General features: G+C 39.9%; 1 protein-coding gene across 2 annotated transcripts in view; it reads left to right on the forward strand.

The window, feature by feature from the left end:
• KAT6A (lysine acetyltransferase 6A) overlaps positions 1-27,671 on the forward strand; it is a 109,737-nt gene extending 82,066 nt beyond the window's left edge. For both annotated transcript variants that reach the window (XM_067721908.1, XM_067721909.1), the window contains exons 10-17: positions 8,392-8,533; positions 10,029-10,190; positions 11,206-11,299; positions 13,764-13,995; positions 14,691-14,931; positions 16,350-16,967; positions 19,881-20,193; positions 22,280-27,671. In XM_067721908.1, coding sequence (XP_067578009.1) covers positions 8,392-8,533; positions 10,029-10,190; positions 11,206-11,299; positions 13,764-13,995; positions 14,691-14,931; positions 16,350-16,967; positions 19,881-20,193; positions 22,280-24,954 — 4,477 coding nt within the window. In that variant the 3' untranslated portion in view covers positions 24,955-27,671. The remainder of the gene's footprint in view (positions 1-8,391; positions 8,534-10,028; positions 10,191-11,205; positions 11,300-13,763; positions 13,996-14,690; positions 14,932-16,349; positions 16,968-19,880; positions 20,194-22,279) is intronic.
• Positions 27,672-27,902: the final 231 nt, after the last annotated feature.

Here is a 27,902-nt window from a genome sequence, read left to right on the forward strand (position 1 = left end):
TTCCTCTCAGGGGGAGGAGAGGAACTCCATTTACTAAGGAACGGAGATAGAAGATGAGAATGGACCCAACCATGAGGCTGTTGACTTTAAGATATTAAGCCTCATCAAAAATGTGCTTTTTGTTCTGATGAGGTTGTCACTAGAACGTGACTTCTTAATCAGCTTTGAGGGAATTAGTTATCAGTGAAAGAATGAACAAACATTGCCAGCAGAAAAATACATAACCAAAAAAGTATAATAGGAATTGTAATAGAAGGCAGCAATAGGGTAAGAACTGTAAAATTCATCAACTTTCTTAAGTAGAATTTTAGACATTTTCTATTCATTTTCTTATCCACCACTGTGGAGGGTTCCCTGAATTTTGCATCAGAAAATATTCTGTAATTTAATAAGCTCTTTAGTATGGATAATTGTGATCTTTTTCTATCTATTCATAATTTTAAGTACATTGTTAGAAAACCACATAATCTATTTAAAATGAGTTTAGGTTTGTTTCACTTCTGAGTTCTTTTAAACTTGAGTTGACTAAAATGTTTAGAGATCTTATGTTTTCCAAATAATAAACCTGTATTTTTACTTTGTTAATGACTATTATTCTCTGCTAAATTACTTCAAATTATTTTCTTGTTGTTAAAGGTTTTAAACACTTTAAAAAAAATTCCAAATCCTAAAGCATGCAAAATAGGACAATTGGAGCAAAAATAAAAACGATCACAGGAGGAAAAATCTTTTGGGAAGTGGGATTATGCATTGTCTCCCATAATATTCAGATATTTGTGTGTGTAGTGTATGTTAAGTAATCTTGCATCCATGACTTAAAAAAAAAAAACAAAGCAAAATGAAACAACAGCAATGAAGCAATAATGCTGCTTCATTTGGAGCAGTATGATTAAGTCTCAGATGTTGAAAAATAGAAACCAGAGTTTTAACCCTAGGTTTCTCCAACAGGGCCATGTTATGCACACACATGGAAGACAGGTCCATAGAGGGCCCTGCTCTGCCTTTAAAAACATGACATTGATGGGCTAGAGGCAAGAGGAACTGTGATCATGGGATAGCCTCTACTCCTGAGCTGCTTAGAGCCTAGCTTCTTAATGACCTCTTTGCTGCAAGATCATATTAAGATCCTAAGAAGGCAGATTCCCACATTATTGAGTAGCTTAGGAACCTTGCTCTACCTTTTGATCCTGTTCCTGACTTGATTTGATGCGTAGATTATGTACAGCCCCAGTTACTAAAGAACAGCATCCTTGAAGTCCTTGAATGCCCATTAAATGATGACGTAAAATGGATGAAAGGAGAATAAAAATATTCATAGTATTAATTATAAATAATAGCAGCTATAGTTACCATTCACTGAGCTTGCTACTGGACTAAACATCTCTGGAGTAATTCTGTGAGGTGGATATTGCTTTCTTCGTTTTACAGCCTAGGGCCCCCAGCAAACATATTTAAGACCATACAGTTTATAAGTGGCAGAACCAGGATTTAATCCCACTTTTCTCTTACCATATAGCCATAACCTTTAACCTCTCTGCTTCACTACTCCATATAGCATTGATATCTAGATTGATCTTAGATGGCTTGTACCATAGTCTTTGACTCAAGTAGTATTTGATACAATTTTTATTGTATTAAAATTTTACTACAAGTTGACCTGTTATAAAAGTCACACAAACTGCTACTATCTTGGGCAATGTTCAAAAGCCAAGAAGGTATTGTAGGGACTTCTAGGAAGAATATTTGCATCATCCTAGAAGTAAGGGAAACAATAAGCTGCAGCCCAGTCCTGACTTCATAGACTGTGGTGTCCATATAATGGGTGACTTTAAAATTGAATGTCAAGTATGGGGGCTATACCCCATGATGCAGCTAATCACAGTGACCATACACCAACTTGATGGTCAAGGCCGAGGTGCTCTCAGGAAGAAGATGACAGAAAGCAGCACCCAGCAGTATTCTTTAGGGCACGGAGTATTCATAATCTCAATAACTGCATTTCATTTCATGTGAGCTAATGTTTTTCCTATATGATAATATCTTTTCAGTGAGAGAACTGCAGCCGTTTGTACTATTACAAGAAGAAATATTTTGTTTTTTCCTGGAGTTTTATTGGATGATTCCCTTTAGACTAACAGTGTCATCCCAGTAGGCTTGGTTTTAATAAAGTAAGAGGCTTTTAAAATACAAAGGATCATAAGAGACTATGACAAACAACTGTATGCCAGTCAAATGGACAACCTAGAAAAAATGGAAAAATTCCTAGAAATTTAGAATCTCCCAAGGCTGAAGCCCGAAGAAATAGAAGATATGAACAGACCAATTCCCAGTAATGAAATTGAATCAGTAATAAAACAACTCCCAATAAACAAAACCCTAAGACCAGATGGCTTTATAGATGAATTCTACCAAACATTTAGTGAAGAGTTAACACCTGTCCTTCTCAAACTATTCCAAAAAACTGCAGAGGAAAGAATGCTTCTGAACTCATTCTATGAGGCCAGCATCACCCTGATACCAAAACCAGATAAAAATAACCACAAGAAAAGAAAATTACAGGCCAATATCACTGATGAACATAGATACAAAAATCCTCAACAAAATACTAGCAAACCAAATACAACAATACATTAAAATGATCATAAACAATTGTAAGCAGTAATCAAGTGAGATTTATCCCAGGGATTCAGAGATTTTTCAGTATCTGCAAATCAGTCGGTGTGATATATACCACATTAGCAAATTGAAGAAGAAAAATGATATAATCATCTCAGTAGATGCATTAAAAGCTTTTGACAAAATTCAACATCCATTTATGATAAAAACTCTCCAGAAAGTGGGCATAGAAGGAACATACCTCAACATAATAAAGGCCATATATGATAAGCCCACAGCTAATGTCATACTCAGTTATGGAAAGCCAAAAGCATTTCCTCTCAGATCAGGAACAAGACAGGGGTGCTCACTCACCACTTTTATTCAACATAGTGTTGGAAGTCCAAGCTGCAGCAGTCAGACAAGCAAAAGAAATAAAAGGAATTCCGACTGGAAAGGAAGAATCAAAACTGTCACTGTTTGCAGATAACATGATACTATACATAGAAAATCCTAAAGATGCCACAAAAAACTTCTAGAGCTCATCAATGAATTTGGTAAAGTTGCAGGATACAAAATTAATATGCAGAAATTTGTTGCATTTCTGTACACTAACAGTGAACTATCAGAAAGAGAAATTAAGGAAACAGTCCCATTTACAGTCGCATCAAAAAGAATAAAATACCTAGGAATAAACCTACCTAAGGAGGTAAAAGACATGTACTCAGAAAACTATTAAGACATTGATGAAAGAAATTGAAGATGACACAAACAAATGGAAAGATATATACTGTGTTCATGGATTAGAAGAATTATTATTGTTAAAAATGACCATATTACGCAAGGCAATCTACCGATTCAGTGCAGTCCCTATCAAATTACTAATGACATTTTTCATAGAACTGGAACAAAAATTTTAAACTTTGTGTAGAAACACAAAAGATCCTGAATAGCTAAAACAATCTTGAGAAAGTAAAACAGAGCTGGAGGCATCATGCTCCCTGACTTCAGACTATACTACAAAGCCACAGTAATCAAAACAGTATGGTACTGGCACAGAAACAGACACACAGATCAGTGGAACAGGATAGAAAGCCCAGAAATAAACCCACACACTTATGGTGAATTAATCTATGACAAAGAAAGCAAGAATGTACAATGGGGAAAAGACAGTCTCTTCAGTAAATGATGGTGAGATGACTGGACAGCTACATGCAACAGAATGAAATTAGACAATTTTCTTAAACCAGGTACAAAAGTAAACTCAAAATGGTTTAAAGACCTAAAGATAAGACCTGAAACCATAAAACTTCTAGAAGAAAATATAGGTGGAACACTCTTTGACATAAATCGCAGCAGTGTTTTGGGGGGATCTGTCTCCTAAAGCAAAGGAAGTAAAAGCAAAAATAAACAAATGGAACCTAATTAAACTTAAAAGCTTTTGCCCAGCACAGGAAACCACTGACAAAATGAAAAGACAACCTACTACTGAATGGGAGAAAATACTTGCAAATGATATGACCAATAAGAGGTTAATATCCAAAACATATAAACAGCTCATACAACTCAACATCAAACAAACAAAAAAAACCCCCAAAACCAGCTGATTAAAAAATGGGTAGAAGACCTGAATAGATATTTTTCCAAAGAAGACATGCAGATGGCCAACAGGCATGTGAAAAGATGCTCAACATTGTTGATCATTAGAGAAATGCAAATTAAAACCACAATGAGATATTACCTCACGCCTGTCAGAATGGCTGTCATCAAAAAAAATCTACAAATAACATGTTGGCGAGGATGTGGAGAATAGAGAACCATTGTACACTTGGTGGGAATTTAAATTGATGCAGTTACTGTGCAGAACAGTGTGGAGGTTCCTCAAAAAACTAAAAGTAGAACTACCATATGATCCAACAATTCCACTTCTGGGTGTATATCCAAAGAAAACAAAAACATTAAATCGAAAAGATATATGCACCTCAATGTTCATAGCAGCATTGTTTACAATAGCGAAGACATAGAAGCAACCTAAGTGTCCATCAACAAATGAATGGATAAAGAAGATGTTATGTATATATAACATCTTCTTTATCTATGTATGTGGTGTGTATCCGTATATATGTACATATGACAAAGGAATACCACTCAGCCATAAAAAGGAACGAAATAATGCCATTTGCAGCAACATAGATGGACTTGGAGGGTATTATGGTTACTAAATAAGTCAGACAAAGAAAAATACTATATGATATCACTTATGTGTGGAATCTAAAAAATAAACTAGTGGATGTAACAAAAAAGAAATAGACACACAGATACAGGGAACAAACTAGTGGTTACCAGTGGGGAGAGGGAAGGGGGAGGGGCAAGATAGTGGTGCAGATGAAGAGGTGCAAACTACTATGTATAAAATAAATAAGCTAAAATGACATATTTTACAGCACAGGGAACATAGCCAATATTTTAATAATAACTATAAATGGAGTATAACTCAAAAATTGTGAATCACTATGTTGTACACCTGGGACTTATTGTTCATCAGCCATACCTCAATAAAAAGAAAGAAAAATAAGTAGGAGGCTTTAAAAATGTTTTCAGCAGGAACTGATTTAGAATAAACTAGATCATATTATGCTTGCTTCTGTTTTATTAGTTTTCACATAATAAGGCCCAGTGAAGTTTTTAAAAAAATAATCAGTAAAATGCCATACATCTTGCTATTCCAAGTAAACAGCTTGAAGTTGGCATTTGTCATTATTGTAACCTGGAAAAGTCACTGGTTCTTCCTCTCTTCCCTTCTCCCTCCTCTCCCCCCTTCCCTTCCCCCTCCTCCTCTCTTCTCTTCCTTCCCTCCCTCCCTCCCTCCATCTCTCTGTCTCTTTCTTTCTTATTTCAAAAAGCTCAGAATTTTGTTTAGGTTTTTTAGATTCACATTTGTAGGAAATATTTATTTGTAATATTTAGCTGTCACACAGAACCTATACTCAAGGATTCTTCTCTGTCTTCATGTTGTAACAAGTTAAAATTGGTCGTTGAGAATTTATTTATTTATTTTATTAAAGTATAGTTGGTTTACAATATTGTGTTAGTTTCAGGTGTATAGCAAAGTGATTCTGTTATATATATTTATATATATTATAAATAATTTGATATATATTAGATTATTTTCCATTATATCAATAGGTTATTACAAGATAATGAATATAGTTCCCTGTGCTACACAGTAGATTCTTGTTGCTTATCTGTTTTATGTATAGTTTATATCTGTTAATCCCATACTCCTAATTTATCCCTTCCGCCCTCCCTTTCCCCTTCGGTAACCATAAGTTTGTTTTCTGTGTTTGTGAATCTGTTTCTGTTTTGTATGTAGATTCATTTGTATTCGTTTTTAGACTCCACATAGAAGTGATACCATAAAGTGTTTGTCTTTCCCTGTCTGACTTCACTTAGTATGATATTCTCTAGGTCCATGCATGTTGCTGCAGATGACAATAGTTCGTTCTTCTTCATGGCTGAGTAATATTCCATTGTATGTATATGGGTGTATATGTACCACATCTTCTGTTGATGTGCGCTTGGGTTGCTTGCATGTCTGGGCTATTGTAAATAGTGCTGCTATGAACATTGAGGTTCATGTATCTTTTCAAAGAGTTTTTGTCTTTTCTAGATATAGCCCATTGAGAATTTAGAACAGGTAAAGAATAGGTAAGTAGTAGAGTAGTTGCAGGGAGGAGGATGCCATTAAGTACATTTATAGGGAGAACCTCATTCTTCCACCTTCCTTTGAAGAAGAAATTGTTCAAAATCCAAGATATTCAGGAAGACAGGCTGGCAGTTGTGGGTCATCTTTGAGACTCAGTTAATACAATTAGTGCCCACATTAGATGATGAAGTATACAACTGGGGCCATTTCATTTTGAGTTTTTTTTAGTTCTGGTGGTAAAGAAGGAAAAAGCTATTTATCCTGCTGTCGTTGCTTCTCTGAGTAGTTTGAGGCAACGTGCAAAGGAAATAAGCAGAGTGGCCTAGGAAGCCTTTCTTTTCTGTGCTCTTGGCGCCTGCTGCTTTTATTTGTAATGTCAGTCATTATTTGGTTCACTCAGTACTTTATTTTGGAATGGCTTATTTTTGTACTAATGATATAATTTTGGGTTGTTTGAGTTTGACTAATATTAGACATTATTTTTGTGTTACATATTGTAGACATTTAGAAATATTATATACCACAGCAGTTCCATGGAAGCTTTTAGTGTGCTGAATGGCAGTTTTAAAAATAAGATGTGGGATTGTAGAGAAGGAATTAATACACATTGTGAATCCCCAAGGGAGAAGAAAAAATTAATCACATGCCTTTTCCCACTTTACTTGAGCATGAAACACTTAAGTGTATACAGAACTAGTGTTCCATAATACACCTGGGAAAGGCTTTAGTTGAATGTTAGATGTTTTCAGGTAAATATGCTTCAAAAGCTGCTTCTAAGGTAGAACTTGAAAAACTAGTTATGGTCTTCACACGTTAACAAAGGAAACATTTTTGTACATTAATCTACTTTTTCTTTAATTCCAGATTAATCTTTTTAAAGCATAGCTATCTAAACTGATGGCAACTAAATTAATGAAGTTTTTTAAAAATTTCCTTCCGCCTCAGTACTTATTTATATGAGGGAAGATACCGTATTTTATTTGGATTATATTTTTTGTCATATCATCCAGTATTTTCACATATGCAGTTTTCATTGTAGGATCAGATCTTAGCTTACCAAGGCATGCTTACCAGTTTTGGACACAGTTCAGGACGCAGGGAAGCCTCTGTGCTGAGGATACATGGGGTGTATATTTTATAATAGAGAGCTGTTGGGGGTCTTCTCAATTCAGACTAAAGTACATATAAAGGCCACTGGGTTTTAGTTTAGGTTATGTTCCTTCTGTTACTTTATGAACTGATCTCATCACTTTGTTGCCTAGCTCCTCATAAAAGGGACATTATAAGGAAGAAATCCTGTTAAACTACGGCTAAAATAGCAAGACAGTTGAATAAATATAAATGATATGACTATAACAGAGAATATGTGAATGAATAAATTGAAATTTTATTTCACCTTGAAAAATAGACTTTTGAGTTGCAGGATTTAATGTGATATTTAACTAGAGAGGAAGCCAGAATTTCAGGGGTGGAAGGAAGGAGGTAGTGTAGTATGTCCTGACTTGAAAAAAACATACTATAATTTTATACTTAAAAAGATATACAAAATCTGCTTTTATAATACCTACTATATGTCCATCCTACTCAGCACTCTGTACCTAGTGTACCTAGCACAGGGGCCTGATAGTATTCAATAAATGTTCATTTTCTGAAATTAATGACTGAATGATCAAATAAAGGAAGAAAGAATATATAGCATAACAAAATCTTCAGTTATTGGTGTGTTCTCAAGGTAGACTTTACTTTTTACTTAATGGAGATTATCAAGGAGTAGAGAAGGTGAGATTTTCATATCTGTCCCGTGGGTAACTTAAAAAGACTGCAAAATATTAGTCTAATAGGAAGAGCACTGAATTGGGTGAATTGATTCTCACCCCTGCCTTCTTGCCGTTAATTAGTTGGATCCTGTTATTCAACTTAGTTTTATCTTTAGTTTTTGTTTTTCCTTTTTTTCATTTGGTTAATGGGGATAATGATACATTCTTTACCTTTTTACCTGGGTAGTAATGAGAATCAAAAAAGAATAGTGATGAAAGTTTAAAGTCTTATAAAATATAAAGCCCTCTTATTTGTGTAATTATTTTTTACAGGCTGCCTAAGTTGTATCTCTGTGAATTCTGTCTAAAATATATGAAAAGTAGAACTATTCTACAGCAGCACATGAAGAAATGTGGTTGGTTCCATCCTCCTGCTAATGAGATTTATAGAAAGAATAACATTTCTGTCTTTGAGGTAAAGTAGAAGATGTTTAGTAGTTGTCTTCCTACCCATTTCAAATACAGTGCCACCTGTACTTTAATTGCACAACTTGATTTTTTTTTTGGAAATGTTATTTTACTGTTGTTCATTCACTGTTGAGTCAGTAATTCAGCTGTATGAGGGAGAAGCAGAATTAGGCCAATCTAAGTGGTACCCAGTTCACAAGCTTGATCTCTGAATAAACTATTCTGTATTTCACTGAATCAAAGACATCAGTTGTAATATATCTTATTTTATGTACTACTGAGAAGGTAAAGGTACTGCTAATTATGATCAAACTCCATTTGATTATTAAATGCCAACGGATTTTACTTATGTTTAGATGTGATAAGATTGTGTCTTAGAATCTATGAAATAAGACACTTAATTGAAAAGATTTCTACTGCTCTATTTAAAGGAATATTGTGTAGAGGTATGTGTAATAGCTGTATATTGAATAAATCTTAATATATTTCCTGACTGCATCATGTTTGTATGACTTATGCTACATCTGTGATTCTGTGTTGTTAGTAGTGGTTTTTAATTTCTTGATCTCAGTTCTGTGGTTTAATTGCCAAGTATTAATTGAGTACCTGCCATGTGCTCAGTTCTGTTAATTACTATGATGATAGAATTTCAGATTGTCAGGAACTATTCCATCCCTCACTTTCTTCATCTTCCCAAAGCCTTTATTTTAGGTGAGGAATAGAAGAGCTCTTGACCTCGTGGGGAGGGAAAGGGTGTGGTGTACAATAAATTACTTAAATTGCTAAAGAAATTGCAGTCTTGAAATGTCAATGTCTTTGGGTCTGATGTAGGCAATTGTTGGCATTTTCATAAAAGAACTGGCTCCAGCAGTGCCAAGAATTACAGGGGTATTGGGAGCGTGTAGCCTAGTCCTCCTGATCTTGGCCAACCGGAGTCCAAGAAATAACCTCACTTGCCAGGTTGCTGCCTAGGGAACCTGCTTGGTGCTTCTGACAATAGATAATAATCCCTTGAGTAGCTTTATTTGGGGGAAATCTCATCATGGCAGTCAGATTACATTGCTTTTAGCTGCTGGCACAGATTAAACTATCGTTTTACCTTGCTTTACTTATATGTATTTTAGAAGAGAGGTTGCATTTAGATCTTTTGTTGAATTAAATACTTTAAAAAATACATCAGATCAGCTTGCCATCTGAAGGATTCCTGTAGTCAATCTTGTTATAAAAGCAAAAAGTGCTGTTTTTAAAACTGGCCATCACCTCCTTGTCTAGACTTTTCATGCTTTGTTGAAGTGCAGTGTTTTATATATTTAGTTGTTTTAAAATAGCAGGCACTGTACTCTGCCGTTTCAAGGGACCGCTTCCAGGTCCATTTTGTTCTGATAGCTGCCAGCTCATCTTAGGCTGGACTGTGGGTACTCACAGGTGCTTGTTTCTGATGTGTGTTATTCTAGAACTAAAGAGACACCCTGCTGACCATTTTGTCTATTTTTTTCCTCTAGGTTGACGGGAATGTGAGTACCATTTATTGTCAGAACCTGTGTCTTTTGGCAAAATTGTTTCTTGACCACAAAACACTCTATTATGACGTGGAGCCATTTCTTTTTTATGTACTAACCCAGAATGATGTCAAGGGCTGCCACCTTGTTGGCTATTTTTCTAAAGTAAGTATATCAGCTTAAATTTGTTTTGAATTCATATGGAAATCTGAAACAGTCTTTGCTGGTTCTCACTAGGAGACACTACAGGATGCAGCACCTCTGGGTGCCATCTAGCTTTCTGGAAAGGGAAACAGAAGGAACATAGAGAAACTTACTTGGTACCAGCAGGTGCCTAGTAATGTTCAACAGACTGTACTCTGCTGGGAACATAAACTGCTGCTTACCCAGAGGGAAAGCTTTAATATGACTTCTACTCCCATGGTGATGATAGATAGAACTCATGAAATAAACAGAGTCATTACCTCTCTGAGTTCTTTCTCATTTTAAATCTCTTCCTAATTTGCATTTTAGGCATAGAAGTAAGAATTTTTAGGAAGCCATTTTTATTAAAGGGTATTTTCTCTCCTTCAATTTTTCATTCTCTTGGGGTGAAAAAATAGTTTCTTTTGTAGTCAAACAATGTAGAAGATGTACTTTCATTTAAGCAAGCCCATGGTAAAATCTAAGTGTATAAAGATAGTTAAGTGAAAAGTCCTAGTTCTGTTATTAGGCTATTTCAGTAGTTAAATATAATTTTAAATATATTGCTTGATTTATAAAAGTGTACTTATTCCCACCCGATGTAGCACCAAAAAGGGAAATAAAGGAAGCTTTGGTGATGAATCGTCCCACTTCTAGGGTGCCACACTGACACACCATTTGTAGCTTTGCAGATCCGTTGGGACTCGGATTCCTCTGCTCACCTCAGGCATTGACATACTGTTTTTGAGTTGCACATGGTGTTGGGTGGCGTCATTTCATTTTATATTTTTATTCTCCTGGTATGGTTGCTTTGTGGGTAATGGCAGTGACTTAACTGTGTCCTTTCTCCTCCCAGAGGGGTGTTTTTTTCTTGATGTGCATTGCTATTCCCAAAGGACCAGGGCTGTGGTTTTGACTATTAGTATTTGTTTCTTAAAAATTAGCATCAGTGTTTAGTCTTACCAGCCAAACACTTGGCTTTTGTTTTCTCCACCAGGAAAAGCACTGCCAACAGAAGTACAACGTTTCCTGTATAATGATTCTTCCCCAGTACCAACGCAAGGGCTATGGCAGGTTTCTCATCGATTTCAGTAAGGATTATAGTAACATAATTGCTCATTGTCTCTTCCTGTGGAGGGGTGTGTGTGTGTGTGTGTGTGTGTGTGTATATTTTTAAAGATTTGCAGATGATTTATTGGTTGCTTGTATCTTTTGTCATACTGCTGAGTGGAACTTACTTTATCCTTTAAAATTAAGGGTACTTTAATTTATTTATTTATTTATTTTTGTCTGTGTTGGGTCTTCGTTTCTGTGTAAGGGCTTTCCCTAGTTGTGGCAAGTGGGGGTCACTCTTCATCGCAGTGCGCGGGCCTCTCACTGTCGTGGCCTCTCTTGTTGTGGAGCACAGGCTCCAGACGCGCAGGCTCAGTAGCTGTGGCTCACGGGCCTAGTTGCTCCGCGGCATGTGGGATCTTCCCAGACCAGGGCTCGAACCCGTGTCCCCTGCATTAGCAGGCAGATTCTCAACCACTGTGCCACCAGGGAAGCCCTGCTGAGTGGAACTTTAAAGCCTAAGGCCATGAACATTCTTTTTCTTTTGGTTGCATGTGAATATTTCCAAAATAGCTAATATTGGATACGAGCTTCTGTGTGATCTATAGCAAATAGTTTTAATTTGCAGCTATTAATTTACAACAGAACTTAGTTCTGTTTTATGCAGTTAATTCTCACAACAATATTAAAAACACTGTAGAACTACTTAAATTAGTACTAATAAAGAAGTGCAGCACCTGCCCTCTTTTGATTACCCAGTTATCTGAGAAAATGTGTGTGTGCATCGTTTTTTTAGTTACAGGCTCTATCTACCTCGTGGTTAAAAATATGCACCTTTAAAAATTTTAGAAGTAAATGATACAGTAAAAAATTTGAGTTAAACTTGAAAGCTAACAGTTCTTAAAAAAGGTTATTGTGGAACTTGCAATTTGTTGTTGTTGTTGTTTTTATAAATTTATTTATTTATTTTTGGCTGTGTTGGGTCTTCGTTGCTGCACGCAGGCTTTCTCCTAGTTGCAGTGAGCGGGGGCTACTCTTTGTTGCGGTGCGCGGGCTTCTCATTGCGGTGGCTTCTCTTGTTGCGGAGCATGGGATCTAGGCGCGTGGGCTTCAGTAGTTGTGGCTCACGGACTCTAGAGCGCAGGCTCAGTAGTTGTGGCACATGGGCTTAGTTGCTCTGTGGCATGTGGGATCTTCCCGGACCAGGGCTCGAACCTGTGTCCCCTGCATTGGCAGGCGGATTCTCAACCACTGCGCCACCAGGGAAGCCCTGCATTTTGTTTTATACATTGATAATCTTGCTTAGAAAGTAAATGTATGTTTGAGGTAAATTTTATACTGATTATAAAATAGTGGTATTTGAGGGCATATTTTCCCTCAGATAATTGGGCTAAAAATAATATTTAAAGGAATAATATTTAAATAAATAATAATATTTAAATAATAGTTAAAGAAGTAATTGTTAAACTGAGGATTTTGATACAGGAAATTCTTCTAAATATCAGATGATTACATCACTAGTATTAATTCTCATGCAGACCAATGAAGCTTATTCTACTTGGCCTTAGACTGTGTTCCTGACTATATTTTATTGGAAATATGTGCCATTGGTTATTTTTTACATTTTCTTGGTGTTTTTTTTTCCGACTAATAGTAGAGGGTAAAACTCAGATTATTTCCTTTAATATCAGTATACTGTTTTGAAATAGGACTCATGATTGGACATGTATGCCATTAAGTAGCAAAGTTAGGGGAAAATATTTTATTATGCATTTATTAGTCATTTTTTTGAGATATACAAATAATTGTATGATTACAGTATTTTTTATTATAAAACATTATTTTAATGTAATGTATTTTCCCACATTACCATTCTTAGACTGATTTCCCTTAGAATTTATGCCTTTCTTTTCCTGTTCTTGAGGCTCACGCACTGGACAAGAGGACAAAGTAATACCACCACGCACAGTGACACTCGCACACTGACATTCTTGTTCACCAGAAATTAGGGTGATAGGTAATTGTGAGGAGAGCTTTGGTTGAAGTTAGAAATCGTCATCTAAATCATTCACAGAAGAACTGCAATCTTCATAGATAGGGTTATGTAAAAACTAAAGGCGTTCTTTTGTATTGTGCAGTTCGTGTGGATCTCTTGCCATCTAGTGGTCTAAATAAAACATGCAAGGGTGGTTTCCCCTCCTTGTACATTCGAATAAAAAGCATTCTTGCCTATTAATGTGAAGTCCTGGTTCTAACAGTGTGATTTATATTAACTATAGACAAAGTAATACTAACTTAATGTTCGGTGTGTACAAATTATGTAATCTTCCTGCAAATTTGTTTTCAAGTGATTTTGTAATTTTGTTCTTTTTCTTGAAGGAATTTACCTTTGAAATTGTAGCGTATGATACTTGGATTGATTGTGGAAGAGGGGCTTGTTATTTTTGTAAACCGCCCTCTTTTAGGCTCTCTGACATATTTGTGATTTGGGGGTTTCTTTAGGTTATTTGTTATCAAAGCGTGAAGGCCAAGCAGGGTCTCCAGAGAAACCGTTATCCGATCTAGGTCGTCTTTCCTACATGGCTTATTGGAAAAGTGTAATATTGGAGTGCCTTTATCACCAAAACGACAAGCAAATCAGCATTAAGAAGTTAAGTAAGTTGACTGGAATCTGCCCTCAAGACATTACTTCCACACTCCACCACCTGCGAATGCTGGACTTCCGGAGTGACCAGTGAGTATCACATCCCTTTGTATAACCTTTGAAAGATAATTAGGTAGAAGGTTTTGGATCGGACAGCCAAATTATCAATTAAAGGACATAAACTAATACAAATGGTGTACTTGGTGATACTGAGACATCATTTTCCCTTCTGTATTTTATACTATTGACCATATTTTTTTTTACAACTTTTTTTCTGGTCTTCCTTCTTCTAACTTTTGTACCTAAGCTACTGAATCTTTTATTTATTGGGAGCTCCTTCACAATACAAGAGGTAACAACTGTAGAAATAGTGTCAAATAAAATACACCCTTGATTAATTTCCATACAAATGGGACAAAAGAAATACAGGTCAAAGGAAAGACAGCTTATTACCCTTTTCTAGTGTGGTTGAGAAAAGGTCACAAAGAAAGGAGGCATTTGGGCTAGAAAGATGGAGAGTAAAAGAGTACAGGAGAGTAGCAGAAGTTTCAGAGGTGGGAAATGTGAGAATGGGAAGTGGCTGAAACAACCTCATCCCTCACTCTAGTTGAGTGTGAAGTGTTTGTCCAGTTCATATTCTGAGCCATCTCAGTGGTGGTGTCTTCCCAGGCAGGCTTTTTGTGAAGCGTTTTTATCTCCAGGGCTTTCTGAGGGCGTAGCTCCATACTCATTGTTTGGTGCTCCTTGTGCGTCGTTGATCGCTATAAACTTTTCTCTGGTTTCAGATTTGTGATTATCCGCCGGGAAAAACTGATCCAAGATCACATGGCAAAGCTTCAGCTGAATCTGCGGCCTGTGGATGTAGATCCAGAGTGTTTGCGCTGGACTCCTGTCATAGTCTCCAATTCCGTCGTCTCGGAGGAGGAGGAAGAGGAGGAGGAAGAGGAGGAGGAGGAAGAGGAGGAGGAGGAGGAGGAGGGAGAACAGGAAGAGCCTCAGAGCCAGGAAGGAGAATTAGAGCCGAGTGTAAGGGCACGAATGGTCCCTGTTGTTGATGATACAAGAGCATGTTTTGGTTTTCATGAGTGTTTGTGATGTACCTATAATGATATCTTAAACCAACACCATAAATTCACATTAGAATTTCTGAGTTTATTTCAATGATAGAAATTTCAGGAAGACTGGGTTTTGTTTACTTCTTTCTATATTTTTAAGCCTTCTATCATTAGGAAACCTTCAAATTTGTTATAATATGTTACTTATGAGTATATATTTCTTATCACAGTGCCAATAAGCAGCTAAATTTGAAGCTGTTTAGGAATTGAGGAATCTGAATTGAATCTAAATCTGACCATTGTTTAAAATAAAATGAAGATGCATTTTCCTTAAAACATTAAGGAAATAAACAGATGCATGTTTTCTAACAGAGCACCAAATAGTTCAGTGTCTCTAGCCATTAAAGGGTTAATGAGGGACTGTACTCCATTACATCATTTTCAGTATTTTTCTTCATGTGATGTGTACTTGTCTCTGTTCTTTTCTTATTTATTTATTTATTTTTAATTTAATTTTTTTTTTTTCGCGGTACTCGGGCCTCTCACTGTTGTGGCCCCTCCCGTTGCAGAGCACAGGCTCCAGACGCGCAGGCTCAGCGGCCATGGCTCACGGGCCCAGCCGCTCCGCGGCATGTGGGATCTTCCCAGACCGGGGCACGAACCCGTGTCCCCTGCATCGGCAGGCAGACTCTCAACCACTGCGCCACCAGGGAAGCCCCTGTTCTTTTTTTTAAAGCAGTGCTTTTCATCCTTTAAAAATCTGTGTCCTCCTTTGATAAACATAAAGTTTCATACCCCTGTTTAGTGTAATTTTCAAAATAAAATAAAATATTCAGAATAAAATAAGTCAAAATAATTACAGAAATTTTCTTTCATTTTTTGAGCATCCTCTTTCTCTTGCCCATGCCCCAGAGTCCGTCTCCTCTGTTTATAAATTTGTTTCTGAGAAATTTCATAAACTATCTCTTTTAACATTTACCAGATTATAAGAATAATAATATTCACTTTGTTTATTGAATATGGTATTGTATAGCAGTTAAGAGCACTGACTCTTGGGTCAGACTGTCTGGGTTTATATCCCAGTTTCTTCATTTGCCATTGCATGACCTGGGGCAAGTTACTTACATTTCTTTGTGCCTCAGTTAACGTCATTTGTAAAATGGGGATATAATAATAATAATAATACTTCATGTAATTGGTGTGAATTATACCCATATAGTATTTAAAACAGTCCCTAACACATAAGAGATATTTGTTAGCCATTAAATAATAACTTTCTCTTTAAAGCTCTGTTTTCTTTTTTTATCTCAGTATTTAAAAGGTCAGAATAGGAGATATAACCAAATAAGACTGAAAATTAACCAGCATGGTTTTATTTTCTAACATCAGGTGGGGAAGTCTGCATCTCGTGAGAACAAAGAACAAGATTCTTATTCTTCAATAGAAAGTGAAAAGAAACCAGAAGTTACAGCACCAGCCAGTTCTACGCGTTTGAACAAACAGGTCCTTCCCCGTGACAGTCTTCCTGCCAATAATCAGCCATCTCGGAGAGGCCGCTGGAGGAGGAAGAACAGAAAAGCCCAGGAGCGCTTTGGTGATGAGGATTCAAAACTGCTTTTGGAGGAGACATCAGCTCCTCCGGAGCAGTATGGAGACTGTGAGGAAAAATCAGAAACCTGCCAAGAAGAGTACACGGAAGGCCAGGAGCAGTCGGCAGCCTCGCAGGAGCAGCCGAGCCAGGACGCGAAGCCAGACGGTCCCAAAAGAAGACCGAGTGAGGGGGTCGAGCTCTGGCGAGGACCGCTCAAGAAAAGCCCCGAGCCTCTGAAGTGTGGGCTGCCAGAAAGCCACGACAGGCTGCCCCGTCGCTACAGTGAAGGTCGCTACAGCGATGGGGACAGGGCCCTCCTGCGGGGCTGCAGCGAGAGCAGCGAGGAGGAGGGGGAGCCCGAGAGCCCGCGGTCCAGCTCGCCCCCGGTCCTCACCAAGCCCACGCTGAAGCGGAAGGTGGGGCCCGTCTCTGTGCTGTCCTGGAGCTAACCCATAGTGTGTTAGCCTTTCAGCTTCAAGCCTCAGTATGTTGCAGCATGTGATGTTCCCAGTGAGCATTTGAAATGTGCACATGACTTCTTTGGTTCGTGGGAGTTCACTTAGAAGTCACAAACTTATTTAAGGGCTGACAGACTGTTTTCAGCTTGCTAGTTTGATTTCAAAGTATGACTTCTCAGGGATTTAAAAAAAACATACAGGGACTTCCCTGGTGGTCCAGTGGTTAAGATGCTGCGCTTCCACTGCAGGGGGCACGGGTTTGATCCGTGGTTGGGGAACTAAGATCCCGCATGCCACGTAGTGTGGCCAAACACAAACAAACAAAACGTACAGATTAGAAATGTTTCTATTAGAAAAGGAGAGGAAACCACTACACAGTTCGATGGAAAGTGGGCGTAATGGTGCCCTGCATTGCGATGCTCGGAGTGAAGCCATTCTTCTCACCCCTGGTGGTACTGTCTCTCCTGTCCTCTGTCCTCCCTTCTCGCTCTCCTCTCCAACCCTCCAGTGGTTTGACTTAACTTTGTTTTAAAAGTATTTTCTAAACTACATTTCATCATCTTGCAAAGGTTGAATGATAGCCAGATCGTTAGTAAACGCTGTGTGATGATGACAATGAATTCTGTTAATCTGTATACCAGAAATCTCCCAGGCTATGGGGTGAACTTTAAACATTGCTGCAGACCAGCCAGACTGAAGTGTGTCAGCTCTGGATGAGCCATTCTGTGCTAGTGAGGTACAGCTTTCATCCAGAGCAATAAAATCATTCTTTTCCTTAGCAGAACCTTTAAAAAAAAAAAGAAGATAGGGCTGTTTATTAAAGAATGAGCTTTCCATTTTAGAAGAGTTTTAGATTTACAAATTTATTGCAAAGAAAGTACAAAGAGTTCCTATATTCCCCAGTTTCCCCTATTATTAACCTTTTACCTTGGTATGGTACATTTGTCACAGTGAACCAGTACTGATGCCTTTCTAGCTAGAGTCCATACTTCATTCAGCTTTCCTCTGTTTTCCCTAATGTCCTCTCCTGCCCCAGCACACCACCTTACGTTTAGTCGTCATGTCTCTTTAGGCCCCCTTCTTGTTGTTGACAGTTTCTCAGACTACTTGTTTTTGAAGGCCTTGCCAGGTTTGAGGAGTACTGGCTAGATTCTGTAGAACGCCCCTTATGATAGTAAAATGGGGTGATGGGTTTTGGGGAAGAAGGCCCCAGAGGTAAAGTGCCATTCTCATCACATCATATAAGGGTATCTGCCGTCAGTCCATACCGATTACCGAATACAAGGGTATTTGCGGTCAGTGTGACTTCTCACTGTTCACGTTCACATTAACCCCGGTCGCCTGGCTCCAGGTATCAGGTTTGTCAGGTTTCTCTACTGTAAAGTTACTCCTTTTTTCAAACTCTTTTCCATACTGTATTCTTTGGAAGGAAGTTACTGCCTACAGCCCACACTTAAGGTACAGGGAGTTATGCTCTACTCCCTAAGAGCAGAATATCGTGTTAATTATTTGGAATTCTGTTTGGGGGATTTATCCATTTTCCCCCATCTATTTCTTGATTCAGGCATTTATTTATATCAGTATGGACTCATAGATATTTACTTTATACTTCAAGTTATAATCCAGTTCTACCATCTTACTAATTTGTTGCTCAAATTGTTCCAGCCTTGGCCATGAGGAACTCTTTCAGTTTTGCTCCTGTGTCTCTTCAACATACATACCGTCAACATTGTGAAGTGTTTTTGGTTTGTTTTGTTTTGAGCACTTCGTTACATTCTGGTTCTACAAAATGTTCCAGGTTCATCTTGTGTATTTCATGCCCCAGTCCTAGGATCAGCCATTTCTCCTCAGAGCAAGTCCATGTTTAACCTAGTTTGAAAATTGTGTTCTCAACTAGAAAACTAGTAAATTTGAAGTGAAGAAAAAATGATTAACCTGCTGTTCGTTACGTGACCATGAAGAATATATCTTTGCCATCCTAGGCTTGTATTGCCTTTTTATAAAATAAAATTGTGCTATTTGCCTGTGTAAAAAGAGAATATTATAACAGGCAGTGAGATCATGTACAGGATACTTTTGAAGTTTTTGAAGAGATTCACTTGACTAGGAGTCAGAAACTGTTTTACAGCCATTTCTCTACTGACTGGATATGACCTTAAAGCAAGTTCTGTAAATTCTCTGGCCTCTCTAGAATGAGGGGATTGAATTAGATCAGTTTGGGTGATACAGTATTATTTTGTGATATCTTTCATGTGATTCAAGGTGTTAGATCAACCCTAGTACAAAATTGTGCCTAATGTACCAGGTCCCAGTAACAGAGTTATTTTACTTCTGAATGCTCACGGACACCAAGGAGACCGGTACCCATTCCCAGGCTCCACTGTAACTCTTTGTGGATAGCCTATGAAAATGGTGTACAGCCTTCCTGATGGTTCTGCTGACCTGCACAGTGGAGCTGTGAGACGAAGAGTGTTTTATTTCTTTTTTTCTTTTGAGGAAAAGAGAAGTTAAGGGACTAGTCACTGTGTCATTTCTGAAATAGGCAGCTTCCCTAGGGTGCTAAATTTAACTGAACTGTTAGTAAGGGAATGTTAATATCTGCTCTGTAGGCATGCCTGTCTATTCTTTTACAAAGTTGTATTCAGTGATACTTTGTATCTGTGACACTTTATGTATGTATAGTGTCTTACTATAGTATTTTTTATCTTTTACTATAGTATTTTGAAATAATATTCAAAATGTCTTTTGGCAAACGGCCTATTCATTTTGTATGTGCTAATTCTAGCAGGTTTAAAAACTATTAATCATGTTACTAATGGAAATGATAGCATTCATTACTGTAAATAAAATGCTCCTTTCTCTTTTAAATAGAAACCAATTCTTCACCGAAGAAGGCGAGTCCGAAAGCGCAAACACCACAATAGCAGTGTGGTCACAGAAACCATTTCTGAGACCACGGAGGTCTTAGACGAGCCTTTTGAAGACTCTGACTCCGAGAGGCCGATGCCAAGATTAGAACCCACGTTTGAGATTGACCAGGAGGAAGAGGAAGAGGATGAGAACGAGCTCTTCTCTCAAGGGTACTTCCGTCACTTGTCCTCACAGGACGTTCTCAGGTGTCGACCCGCTTCTAAGAGGAAGTCTAAAGACAGAGACGAAGACGAAGATTCAGATGATGCTGACGGTATGTTTCGCAGAGCTGTTGCTTACTGTGGTTTTCTTGTTGTGAAAGATACAGCAGTGATAGTGGCAAACCTCCAATAGAGAGGGCTGAAAGGCAGACACGACCCACTGGGCAAGTGCAGAATGACTTGCAGCCTCTGAAGAGTTGTATCAAGTGTACTCATCCTCATTTTCTCACTTAGTCTTCTGTCCTTTTATAAAAGTGCTTTTTCATAGTTCCCCCTTCAACTCAAGACCTATTTTTGCCTCTGCAGAAAATATCTTGCTGTTAGGAAATTGTTCTTTTGCCTGCTCCTTTCTCGGCCATTATCTGAATCTTTAGTCAATGGGTATATTAGACTTAGCATCAGGAAGATATTTAATTAATAACCTTTTAATGGAATGTGCAGTCTATAGACCTGGCCTGTTTTGCTAATTGTGTATGCTCAGTGCTTAAAATAGGCACTCAGTAAATATTGTTAAATGACTAAGTGCTTAGAAGTGGTTCTCAAATAAGGTCAGATTCATGTAAATTGGACTTGCTTCAAATCTGTTCCTGAATCATATCTCTAATATGTCTTACTCAACAAGTAGTTAAATTTCTGATAAAAATGGTAACAGTACCTCAAAATAAGTTAAATTTTATGGCATAGCTAAAAATCCACTGATTAGACTTGTTGTCATTTCCTTTTTAGAGATGAAGAAAATGGGCTTATATATGACTTGGGTCCCAAACTAGCTGTTCATGTCTAGCCTAAAGTTTCTGCCCATGTGTCGTGCTGCTTCCGTCTGCAGGGCTTGCCTTGCTGGGGTCAGATTGAGCTGCTTTGCTTTGCTGGGTGAATTTGTAGGAATCTTGTTGTCCATGCTTGGTACATAAGCCTATAGCTTTTATGTACTAACCAGTTGGGCTTTTATTCTCCTTTTAAAAATAAATTCACTCAATTTCAAATCTAGTAGACAACTTGCATTTTCTTCAGTCTCATAGTTTTGTATAATAAATACTTTTAATATAGTAATGACTAAGTTTTTTGCTTTATCGTGCATGATTTTCCAGAATTTTATTATGTTCTATTTTGAGATGTATAATCTAGGAAGCTAAAAATTTATTTTGTAAAACATGTGGCACTTTAGTAAAATTCTGTCTTGGATCATCATAGATTAAAATAGTATCCTATAAGTTCCTGTTGGACAAATTTTTCTCTAATGTAGACATTTCCTTTGTTTATTTTCAGGTTGTTACTGCTAACTACCTTTTCAGTCCCACCAGTGCCCCTCCCCCTCAATCCTATTAAAAAATAGGATTTGCTGGTCTTCTCTTTAAAAATTAATGGGAAATGTGGATGTACTTAATACCACACCAAACTGTACACCTAAAAATGTTAAAATGGTAAATTTTATGCTGTGCATATTTATAGTTTTTAGAAATAGAAGAAATCAATGGGGAGAAAATAATGCTAATAATCAAATTTATTTCTAATAAACCATTGTCATTGGTACATTAACTTTTGCTTCAGGTCAGTATTTGTCCGGGACTGCATGCCTTGCAGCTCTTCCTATACAAACACAACATTGGCTGGGAACTGTTGGTGTAGGGTTGCTCAAACATGGCCTGGAGTAATTGGCTTGATATTACCTGAAGTAGTGATTTTGTAGAAACTAAGAAAACCAGAGCAATAATATAAATTGCGAACAGGGGTGGGGGGAAAGAAGGAGAAATGAGCTGATGTGTAATTTACACAATAAAGACAGCTTGTCTAAAGTAGCTGTAGGAACTATTTAGTATTTGCATCCTTACAAAGCTTATTTCCATTTTAAAGATGGTGAAACTGAATATTAAGAGTAACTCTCCAAAGCCATGCAGTTGGTGATGGTAAACTTGAACCTAGTGGGTGGGCCAGGATCCTCTCGTTGTTCTGCCGGTTCACTGTGTGACTTTAGAGGATATCATGGAATGGGTGTCTCCTTTAGATCCTTAACTTGAAAGTGAAGATAGGAGTTCAGGATGATTATTAAAATCATTTCTGTTGCACGTGTGGTCTCAGAAAGAGGCACTAAAAAATACAAGACCCTGTAATCTGTTTTTATTTTTTATCCCTCCTGTGCAGACACTCCTATCCTAAAGCCAGTATCTCTTTTGAGAAAATGTGATGTGAAGGATTCTCCACTTGAGCCAGATACATCCACGCCCACGAAAAAGAAGAAGGGATGGCCCAAGGGCAAGAGCCGCAAACCAGTCCACTGGAAGAAAAGACCTGGTCGCAAGCCGGGACTTAAGCTGAATCGGGAGCTGGCAGCCGTTTCTACTCGAGAATGCGTTGTTGAGCCTGTTGTCCCCCTTCCTGAGCCTGGACGTGAACCCCAAGTTCAAGAGAACCAGGAAGCTGTTGGACCACGAGAAGACTTGCCTTTAAGGGAGGAAAGGAAGGAAGGGGAGGAGCTGCCCCTGGAAGCGGAGGAGGGGGAGGAAGGGGAGGAGGAGGAGGACACCACCAGCAGTGACGTCAGGGCAGCCTCTCCGGCAGACAGTTGCAGCCCCGAGACCGGAGCCAAGGGGCCTGAGGTGGGTGAGGAGGAGGAGGAGCCCCGCGCCCCTATGGGGCAGCAGCCGTCGGAGGAGGGGCCGCAGGACCTGGCTCAGCGTGCACGTGAGGAGGAGGAGGAGGAGGAAGAGGAGGAGGAGGACGCCGCCGTGGAGACCCAGCAGAGCGAAGACCGCGACGCGGATGATGAGGACGACGGCCACCTGGAGTCCACAGAGAAGAAGGGGCCGGAGGAGCAGCCGGCTGGGGGCGACGTCAAGGAGGAGCACGGTGGCCAGGAGTCTTTTTTAGATCCTGATGTGCACAGCAGTCGGGAGCACGCAAAAGACAAGGAGGAGACAGAGCCGGATTCCGAAGAGGAGCAGACTTCCCACGAAGCATCCGTGGTCTCGGAGCACATGCCAGGCTCTGAGGACGACCACGAGGAGGACTCCCACTCTAAAGAAGAGCTGCTGCAGCTGAAAGAGGAGGCGGAGATCCCTCACAGTGACCTGGATCTGGAAACCGTGCAGGCCGTGCAGTCTTTGACTCAGGAGGAGAGCAGCGAGCATGAGGGCGCCTACCAGGACTGTGAGGAAACCCTGGCGGCCTGTCAGACCCTGCAGAGCTACACCCAGGCCGACGAGGACCCGCAGCTGCCCCTGGTGGAGGACTGCCACGCCTCGGAGCACAACAGCCCGCTGTCTTCTGTCCAGTCCCACCCCAGCCAGTCGGTGCGCTCGGTCGGCAGTCCCAGTGTGCCTGCCCTCGAAGGGGGCTACACCCAGATCAGCCCGGAGCAAGGATCCCTGTCCGCGCCGTCTATGCAGAACATGGAGACCAGCCCCATGATGGATGTGCCTTCCGTATCGGACCACTCCCAGCAGGTGGTGGACAGCGGCTTCAGCGACCTGGGCAGCATCGAGAGCACCACGGAGAACTATGAGAATCCCAGCAGTTACGACTCCACTATGGGCGGCAGCATCTGCGGGAACAGCTCCTCCCAGAGCAGCTGCTCCTATGGCGGCCTGTCGTCCTCCAGCAGCCTCACCCAGAACAGCTGCGTGGTCACCCAGCAGATGGCCGGCGTGGGCGGCAGCTGCAGCCTGATGCCGCAGAGCAGCGTCCCGCCCGCCGCCGCCACCTGCAGCATCAAGTCCCCTCAGAGCTGCGCAGTGGAGCGGCCTCCCAGCACCCAGCAGCCACCGCCGCCCCAGCCGCCCCCGCAAGCGCCGCCCGCCCCGCCGCCGGCCCCGCCGCCACCGCCACCGCCGCCGGCCCCGCAACCGCCGCCCCCGCCCCCGCAGCCCCAGCCCCCGGCCCCGCCGCCACAGCAGCAGCAGCCCCCGCTGTCCCAGTGCAGCATGAACAGCAGTTTCACCCCAGCGCCCATGATCATGGAGATCCCAGAATCTGGAAGCACGGGGAACATCAGCATCTACGAGAGGATCCCTGGGGACTTCGGGGCCGGCAGCTACTCCCAGCCGTCAGCCACCTTCAGTCTAGCCAAGTTGCAGCAGCTGACCAACACCATTATGGACCCTCATGCCATGCCTTATAGCCATTCTCCTGCTGTGACTTCCTATGCAACCAGTGTTTCTCTGTCCAACACGGGACTGGCTCAGCTGGCTCCGTCGCACCCCTTGGCTGGGACCCCTCAAGCACAAGCCACCATGACGCCGCCCCCGAACTTGGCCTCCACTACCATGAACCTCACGTCCCCTCTGCTGCAGTGCAACATGTCTGCCACCAACATTGGCATTCCCCACACTCAGAGGCTGCAAGGGCAGATGCCAGTCAAGGGGCACATCTCCATCCGCTCCAAGTCCGCGCCCCTGCCCTCCGCGGCAGCTCACCAGCAGCAGCTGTATGGCCGCAGCCCACCTGCGGTCGCCATGCAGGCTGGCCCTCGTGCGTTGGCTGTTCAGCGTGGCATGAACATGGGGGTTAATTTGATGCCAACCCCCGCCTATAATGTCAATTCCATGAATATGAACACCTTGAACGCCATGAACAGCTATCGGATGACGCAGCCCATGATGAACAGCAGTTACCATAGTAACCCTGCCTACATGAACCAGACAGCACAGTATCCTATGCAGATGCAGATGGGGATGATGGGGAGCCAGGCCTATACCCAGCAGCCTATGCAGCCAAACCCTCATGGAAACATGATGTACACGGGCCCCTCCCATCACAGCTACATGAACGCTGCTGGCGTGCCCAAGCAGTCACTCAACGGACCTTACATGAGAAGATGAGCAAGACGAACTTGCAGTTAAAAACTTAAATATATATAAATAAAGGAACCTTTTATACTGACAAACCAGAGAAAAATGGACCTTTTTTCCAGTTAAAATATTGCTGTAGATTTAGAGGAATTTTTCTTTGGTTTATTTTATTTTTTAGAAAACCTGGTCTTCTCTTTTTTGGGGGGTTCATTTTGTTCTGGGTTTTGGTTTTCTTCACAATCTTGAACATTTTACAATAGAACTCATCTAAAAATGGATTTGGGGATGGGGAAACATGCACAAAAATCTTTTCATAATTAAAAAGAGCCTTACTTTCTTTACACACCACATGGACAGACTTTGTGTAAGAGTGAATTATCTTTATTTTATTTTAAGATGTATGTTTCCCCTCAGTGTTTGCAGCTCCCAATGTTGTCATTTTTAAATGTTATATATACATCTCGAGGGTTAGCCAGACCCTTTCCTCCACACCCAGCCTTTCATTCCCTACTTCATTCCAGCAGGAGGCACTTATGGGAGACTCGGACGGGGACATGGAGAACAACCCAAGCTCCTTAAACTTATTATTATTGTTAATATTATTATTATTATTAATAAAGTGAGGCAGGAAAATGCTTCTTCTCTTAAAATCCCCTCCACTCCCTACACACACACAAACACACACACACACACACACCTCTTGAAACCTTTCCACAAGAATGTTTCTATAAGTGAACTTCATTGAAATGTTTGTTTTTCTTAAATCAAGTGTAATATAATTTTTTTTTAAACTACTCCCACTCAGCACTCAGAGACACAAAAATACTGTAAGTCTCAGTTAACAGCGGAATCTCAGAGGAAAGCTGTTTGCAGTCCTAATCCAGCCTTGGAGGAATAGATGGTCAATTAACAATCAAAAAGAGGCAGTTAACCTCTTGTTTTTTACCACCTGGTGAATCAGCCATACGCACATATTCCACGCAGCCTCTTGTTTTTAGTATGTACTTTGAGATGCCAAGGGTCTTGATTCTTGAGCCTTTGACTCTGATTAAACTCAAACAGCAGTCCCCAGTGATTAGCCTCTTACATTCTCACGTAAAGCGTTGGTGGATGACTGTACATGTCAGTGATTTGAGAAATAGCTGACTAACCTTTGACACTGTTTACTTTGTGTTGGAAGAGATGACGCAGAATGTGTGTCGTGAGGGAGATCGTGGTGTGAGTTTTATAGCTACTTCAGTGATACATACCTCTAGTTTTCCTTTGTCTTTTGAGATCCTGAGTTCCTCCCCTGTGAATCAGAGTGCGCCAGCCCCTCTCCTGTGAGTGGCTGAAGAGAAGAGGGATTAAACCAACCACCAGCATAGTAGGGCAAATCTGGACAGCAGGGTTTTAGCAGGCTCCTGTGTTGCTCCCAGCTTCATTCTCTTTTCTCTTGTGCAGCCAGTTCGCCCATTCTCTTCTTGTTACTTGCTCCAGGGATAGGTAAAAAAAATATATATATATATATGTATATGTATATATATATATACATATATACGTTCCATCATTAGAAGATGGAGACTATTATACCACTTGGTATGTGCAGTCAAATATCCAAAAGGGGGAAGTACTGCTTAAAGAAATATCTGTAAGCATTAAATTCTCTCCTTTATTTGTACATTTTATATAGATAAATTTTTGAAGTACAAATTAGGCATTAAATTTTTTCAAATGCACAGGTTTGTTGGGTTTTTTTATACACTTTAATTGACTTTCTCAATTAAACGTGTTAGGTAGAAAAAGGCAGAATTCCACATCTTACCGCTGTCGATGCTGAGCATGTGCAAGGCTGTGTAGGACCCAGTTCCTCTGTATATACTGTTCCAGTTCCCAGTCCTCTGTGTAGAACGTGCACTGTGCTGCCCTCTGCCTACTCTTCGGCGCTGTCATTGCTTCCTGGTTGGGGTGGGGACGGGGTGGGTCGGGAGGGAGGGAGGTGTATTGGGAGGAGGGTGGGTCAAGGCAGAAGGAGAAGCTGTTGAAATGAGGGCCGTGAATTCAGTTTCTGTTGGTTTGCGGTTGTGTTTGGGTTTGTTTCTTTAAAAAAAAAAAAAATTTCAATCAGGCAGCTCCCTTTTCCACAAGCCTTTTTGTGACTTTAGAACTATTGTAGAGAAAATGTTCTTTTCTATATTATAAAAGAAATTATCCAACACAGTAATATTGGTACCTGTCATTTTTTCACTTCTGTTTAAAAAAATGTATTTTTAGCAAGATAACTTGGGTAATCTTCTAAAAAAAGAAATTTAAAAACTCACTGTTAGTGACTTTGATGCCTTTTAAAATAAGAGCTTTTTCATTTCATTCCATCTTTAAAATTTTTTATCTTTGTTGTAGAATATTAAAAACTATTTTAAGAAAGATAAAAATTCTCTTTAAAGAGATCTCTAGAGTGTGTGAATAGAGCTCCAGATGCCTCTAAAAGCCGCATGTACAAATGAAGCTAAGTCTATTCCTGTCTGTTTATATTTGCTTTTCCTGTTTTGTAACCTCTTTGTACTTTGTTCATGGTGACTCGTAAGCTAAGGGGAAGGGGTGCCTAGATGCCTTTGTACTTCTCCATGTCACGCGCTCCTGGGCCAGCTGGTCTCCTTCCTCTCCTGTATGTAATATCACTTTTTTTCCCCCTTTCTAGCAAGTACTTTCAAAAGAACTCTGTACATTTTAACATTAAAAAAAAATAAATTATGTTGAGCCATTTTGGATGTCTGTCTTGCATGTGGAATTTTTCTCCCTTCCAAGTGTTTCAAATTCTCTGATTCTTTTTCTACACACAGAGACTTAGAAATATAAGCCTTTTCATGTTCTTCTTTATGTAGCAAGTATAAGTTTATGACCTTTGAAATTTCAGTTTTCACTCATAATGTGTTTCAGTGCCAAGAATATAGATGGTTTTCCCTTTTCCAAAGAAAATGGTATTATAACCTCACTTTGGA

Source organism: Pseudorca crassidens, chromosome 21 (assembly GCF_039906515.1).
Source record: "Pseudorca crassidens isolate mPseCra1 chromosome 21, mPseCra1.hap1, whole genome shotgun sequence".
Lineage (NCBI taxonomy): Eukaryota > Metazoa > Chordata > Mammalia > Artiodactyla > Delphinidae > Pseudorca > Pseudorca crassidens.